The following is a 6824-nucleotide window of genomic DNA, read 5'->3' as shown; positions in this document are numbered from 1 at the left end:
GCATTTTCGTTGAATGCAGCCCTGGTTATAAACATGCCCAGGACAAAGCTTATTTTGGAATAAAACACGCGTTAATCGGTCCAGTAGTTATTTAGTCTGTCGAAGACACACGTACAAACATTACCTTTTATATATATATATATACACATATATAGATAAAAGAAGATTATATATATAGATATAGACAGATTACAGTTATGGAATCATCATTTGATGAGCTCGGCACTAAAATTAAAATAGGGACATCTAATTTTATGTATTTTCAGAATGTTACGAAAACAAAGACGCAAACTATTATTACTTTTTAATCCCAGAAAAATAATTAGTACATTATTACGAGTTAAGAGTTTTTTTTTTAACTCCTTACAAATAATATATTTGAAGGCATTGGAAGCAAAGATAGCAAACTCCTGTTTTGGTGTTTTCGAGAAAAATAACAAAAACTGCTACACTAATGCCAAAGAGTCTTCATGTTAGAAATATTATTTTCACTGAACTTAAACTTTAAGATACAAATAAATTAGATTTAATAGAAACACGATTTCAAAAAACTTTCTTGATATTTGTATGACACGGCCATTTTGAAAATTTAAATCTCAAGCCTGTCATTGGTCAAATAAAATGGTTGATGGATATTGCTATGTTTGCTTCCAAACACTATTTTTAAACCATTAGAAGTATGATTTTAAACTACATTTGCAACTTAACTCATGATTTTTATAAAAATAAAGTTCATAAACAACAGAATGACATCATAACAAAAAAAAAATATTTTGGAAGTTGCTATCTTTGCTTCCAATGCGCTCATTTATCAACTAACATAATCTACAATATTTGTGTATTTTTTATTTGTATAATAATATTATAGCATTTACCAGCCATTAGACGCATTTTTGAGAAGTTTTATATACATTTTCACAGTAAAAAATATTTTTGAAAACATTTACATTCAACTTAATATTAAAATAATTTGTGGACATATTGCACATATAACACATATTGGACATATATGCACATATTTATTATAATATATACCTATCTTCACTCTGTTTTGTGTATCACACATCTTGTAAAAATTATCTTCAATTGATTTAAACCTTTTTTTTTAATCACTAAAATAATGTCTGTGTGAAAAATTTCACCAGGCAACAATAAGTTGCCTTTCATGTATTACACAATGTATCAAAATAAATAAATTACAAGTATAATTTTGTGAATATTTTCATGATTAAAAAAATAAAATTATAACTAGCACCACGTGATTATACATTTTCCTTTAAAGCTACGCTTATATTATGTATTATTTATAAGAATATCCTATATAATATATATACTGTATAACTTATATACACATATTAGTACGACTCTGTGTCATTTCCAGACATTTATTGGTTATCTAATTAACAAAGAATTTTCAGTAATATATTATGCATAGTCAAACTGCTCTGATACGACATCAATAAATTATAAGGTCAATTCAAACCACTCAAGTATACAATGCAAATAAAGACTTTTTATTTAGTGGTACACAAACAAAAAAGGGGTAAAAAAAATTCACAATTTTAAAATTTTGATATAAATGATACAATTTTATTTCATTCAGAGTTTAACCCTTCAAAAAATCCAACATATCAATAAGGAAGTTCAGTGTTTTTTGCATATGATGTCAGAGGTTCTCTTCCGCTTATTCTCTGTCAGTTCTACCTATTGGTACGTTCACGGTAAGTAAACAGGATATCTTTCACGGCTCTTTTATCATTGGTTGATTCATATGAATTAGTGACGTTGTTCAAAGTAGTTTGTTTTTATTAAAATATTTTTTATCATTTTTTTCATACATTTTCAAGAATGCTCAAATTTTTTCCGCTCACAAGAACACATTTTTGTATCCAATTTCCCGTAGGGCGGAAGTTCCTCATTGTGAATTCTTTTTTTGGTGTTTGGTGCCTTTACTAAACATAAATATATTTCAAACATAAAAAAGAGTTTATTTTTTTTTAAATATGCTTATTTGAAAAATGAGCATAAGAATGTGCAAATAAAAATATAGGCAAATACAAAAATCTATTTGAGAATGTTAATATTATTTTTCCATGAATGCCTACTTTACAAGGCATCGGGTTCACGGCGCCCTAGACGCGAACCTGACTTGAGAGGATGCACGGGAGCTTTCTTTTTTCATAGGTAACATAATACTGGTTTGTCTTCACTAATAATTGGTAAAATATTTGCTTTGTAATCTGGTTCATCCGTCACTTGAGGCTTTGAAGGAACGATCTTCATATTGTTTGCTAAAAAAAGAAAGGCACACAATGATTTTTATTTTCAGATAACGTATTAAATGAAATGAAAATACATAAATTGGACGGAACATACTGTTTTTCCCAGTGCGAGCTTCATATTCAGCTAGTTCGGTGGGATGTTTTCTTTTTTTGTGAATTCTACAGTTTGATGCGTCAACAAATGTTCTTGGACACCATAGGCATGAAAATGGCATTGTGCCAGTGTGCTTATTTACATGAGCCTAAAAGATGAATACGGATTAAAAAAATATTACAATATTCTCTTCACTTATGATTGACCACTAGATAACAGAGCGGACAAAAATCTCCCCTGCATTTACTTTTTCAAGAATTTCGTCTGAGATTTATGAGAAAAAAAAATTTAAACATGAAAAAATATTTCATAATATATCTGCAATATTGTTATGTAACAGCATAAGAGGTAAAGAGTATGTAATATGTTTTCTTAAAAATATACTTATTAATATTAACATCGCTCCACACATTTAACATTTTTTTTGTTGTTAAGTCGACACATTCATGGAAACTTAATAGTACATTTTTAAAACACGCAAAATTCAAAATTCCACTATTGAATAAGGAAAGATACTGTCTGAATTTATAGAACTAAAGAATTTAAAAAAAATTGATACTCGTTTTACGAAAAGAAATCTACTGGGATTTTTATAAATTTGAGATGATAGATTCTGCGATGTTCTGAACACCGGTAAGAAGTATCAAGTGCAATGATATTTATATTGCTCTTATTAGATTTTTTATCAGAGTTGATAATACAATACACTGAAACACCGCATGCAATAAGTGTAGTATTTATTCATTTTTGATTTATTACTTGGAGACAAAACACTAAGTAGATAAATGCGATATTAGACAGGTTTCAAAATATGTCTCAATTTAGTCTTGAATCTCTGTAAGGTTGTTAACTTCAATCTGTGCGGAAGGTCATCGTACATATTCAGTCTATTGTTTAGCAGTTGAAATTGACCTATTTTTGTTTTTGCTGTCTGTTTATTTATTTATTTTTTATTTTTATTTTTTTATTTATTTCTTAAGTTAGCTTATATTAAAACTAATATAAACTATTATGTACATTTACATCATCTATATATATTTACATTTCCTTACAGTAACTTAAACATTTATTTTTAAATTCTTTCAGACACTTTTCATTCTTCATACATTCAGGCATCTCATCATACATTTTTAAACCCTTATACATCAAACAATTTTGCGACTCAGCTCTTTTCAATAATGGTAGTCTTATTTTATCCTTTTGTCTAGTAGCATATTCATGACAATTTTTGTTTAAGACAACTTTATCCTTAAAATATTTTGGTAATTTATCGTGAAAAAATTTATGTATAAATATCAACATATTAAATTTAAGTCTCCTTCTTACAGATAACCATTTTAGTTCATCTCTCATTTTTTTTACATTGCTATATTTATTTTTCTTAAGAACTATTCTCATCGCTAAAGATGTGATGTTCTTGTGTCCTGAGTGCACATGTCAGTTACTTTTATTAGTGAGATATGTCTCGTAGAGCGTTATTGTAGGCGTTAAGTAGTCTAGATTGTACGTATTTTAGTTTTATTATCTTTGCAGTGTTTGTAGTATTGTTTTGTTTCCAGTTCCGCAAAAAGATATTAGATAATTTTGTTAGCTTTTTACATAATATGCTTGATACACAAGTATTTTTTCTTTTTTAGAATGCATTATTTTATTTTGTAAAACATAAAGTTTAGTTTTATAGAGTGGTTTATTTTATTTTCAATGTGGTGGTTGGTTCCATTTTAACTGTCTCTTAAATGTAAGTCCTAAGTATGCTGTGCTCTCTAGTTTGCAAGATTAATTTATGCAAATACAAAGTTATATAATTTCTCCAGTGAACTTACTTTAAAGGAACTTATCCATTTGAACCCTTTGTTACAGAAACTGCAAACATATCTGATAATATCTTGGTGAACTCGCATATGTGACTCGAGAGTACTCTGCATGTTAAATTCTGAGGGACACTTTTCACATTTGAACCTTATACCATTGTGAATGTTTAGGTGTCTCTTGAGTGGTGGTTTAGTTTTGTAACTAAAATAAACATTTATTAATTAGGTACATTTATAACATTTGATATTCCAATATGTACATATTTTTCTCCTTTTGCAACAATTACCACTTCTATAAGCTCTTGGCACTGGACGCCAATTTCTAGAATGTATTTCTATCCGCTGCATCATATTTCACAACCTTTATTTAAAATAATACAAATATAACAAGTTACAACACAAAATAGAAAAAAAAAACAAACCTTTTAGGACAAAGTGGACACTGGTGGGGCCTTTCAGTAGCATGTAGAAATTTATGACCTTTTAATGCTCCTTTAGTATTAAATTCTTTTCCACAAATATCACACATGTGGGCTTTGATATTGTGATGGAAATTACGAATATGTTCATTAACATAGGACTTTGTAGTAAACCTTAAAATTAGAGTACCATTTACATACATATCATGTATAAAATATTATTAATTTATTTTAACAAATGGCCTCTAACAAATTGGGGATGTACAAAAAAACAAATAATAACCGCTGCTGTATTGAAAGTGAATGCTCTTCTATATAATAAATATGCAGGTATTACAACTTACTGTATGTAGGTCCATTAAAGTAAAAGATATACTGAGTAATTTATAAATACAGTTTAACTCCAATTATTTGGATTAATGCGTGCCAGATTTGATTGCTTTTGAAATAATACAGAGAATCAAAATCACATTAAAAACTTATTTAAACATGTCCAGCAAAGTTAATTGCAGTTAAATTAAAAATCCCTCCTTTATTTTTTATTTCTGATGTGATATTTGGCAATCTGAATGACTGGATTTCGGATAAATGAAGTTCTACTGTATAACTGCAACTGTACTTGAATTTGGATGCTACTTTATTAAATTAATAATACATACTTGGATCCACATATGCTACACGGATGAATAGATCTTTCTTCTATTGGAATATGTTTTCTCAAGTGTTTCCTTAATGCAGATCGATCAGCACATCTCTTGTTACAATCAGGACAGTCATGATAAATTGGTTTGTTGGAATCATGCGTAGCCAAATGAATTTTATACCTTTTTTCTGATATAAATGTTTTTTTGCAAATATCACACCTAAAATCGCAACATACATTTTGGATTCACTAACTTCTATTACAGTTTTTTCATAAGATAGGGAAAGTTTTTGTTGAAAATAAATAATGATGTACATAAATACTTATTATCAATTTGGTCCTACATTATACAGCTAATATGAATTATTATATTATTGTTAGTTTATAAATAAAATAAATATTTGAACATATAAGAGTTTTATTAAATTTGCGGGTGAAGTTTAGTCTTATGGTAATTTTAAACTGGAATCAGAACCCCATTAAAATAAATAAGGGAAAAAACAGCGATACAGACAGAGAAAAGAAAAGAGGGACTCAAATGAAAATGGGTAGCAAATAATAAAGAATAGAAAAAATATACACACTGGCTGCCTTTTGATTTGTCATGGCTCAGAATGTGCGCATATAAAGATTTTTTGGTACGCAGGTACTTTCCACACAAACACGGTATCATGGGTTCTGCATCATGAGACTCCTTCGTGTGTCTTGCTAAGGAAGCCCACGTACTGAATACTTGGGGGCATTTGTGGCAGCAGAAACTGTAATAAAAATATTACAATTTAATTCAATTAAAAAAAATAGTCTAAACACGTATATTCATCAGTGTATGATTGAAAAGCAATGACTTACCTAAGAAAAGAATTGTTTATTTCAAAGAGATCCGATTTCTTTTTCTTAATACTTGGTTCTGGAGAAGGGGAGGCTCGCCTACGGGTTTCTCTTTTAGATTTTGATATGATTTTGTTCTTTTTAATTACAATTGGTTTAACTTTATTTAATTTAATCTTCTTTTTCTTTACCTTTGGTGTTGTTTCTTCGTAAGAATCTAAAATGCAAGCATTTGATATGTAAATAGGAGTAGATTGAACTTAATAAACTAAAAGAGATATTGAAAATATTTACTGCCATACACATGCAATATAACTGTTATAAAATATTTAAGATTGATAATTTGCAAAATCATATCCCTTCTCAACCCTGGTTTAAGTCTGCAAAATTGTCTAAAAGATTGGTATCCAACATTTGCAGGTTCAGAATTGGAAAATTCTGCGCTAACAGTCACTTGTTTAAAATTAAGGTAGTTCAGAGTCCACGGTGTGAGTGTGGCCAAGACTTGGAAACGCCTGACCACATAATTTTTGGCTGCCCAATAACTGGAGGACATTTGAATTATTTTTAACTTACAAACATAAATTTTCCCATAAATGTCGCTTCTCTCCTATCCTCACTTACCCCCGAAGTGATTCATCACATGGGAAGATTTCTGAGTGAGAATGGTGTGAACTTTTAGGAGGCTTCTATTTATTTTTTTTATTTATCCTTTGGTACATAATGTTAAAAGTACATTAAAAACCC

At 29.0% G+C, this 6824-nt stretch overlaps 1 protein-coding gene across 1 annotated transcript; it reads right to left on the bottom strand.

Annotated features, from left to right (window-relative positions):
* Positions 1-1839: 1839 nt before the first annotated feature.
* On the bottom strand, positions 1840-6294 carry LOC148270882 (uncharacterized; the record flags this gene model as incomplete). The annotated part of the gene is made up of 7 exons (XM_088242096.1): positions 1840-2291; positions 2377-2524; positions 4200-4389; positions 4610-4780; positions 5266-5469; positions 5834-6007; positions 6099-6294. Coding segments are annotated over 7 exons (1196 nt in total), but the record flags the coding sequence as incomplete, so codon positions are not given.
* Positions 6295-6824: the final 530 nt, after the last annotated feature.

This window comes from Micrasema longulum, unplaced genomic scaffold (genome assembly GCF_059751315.1).
Source record: "Micrasema longulum isolate JH-2025_06_02 unplaced genomic scaffold, ASM5975131v1 h1tg003298l, whole genome shotgun sequence".
NCBI lineage: Eukaryota > Metazoa > Arthropoda > Insecta > Trichoptera > Brachycentridae > Micrasema > Micrasema longulum.
Note: the sequence above shows the minus strand (reverse complement) of the source record. Positions and strands in the feature narration are given on the sequence as shown.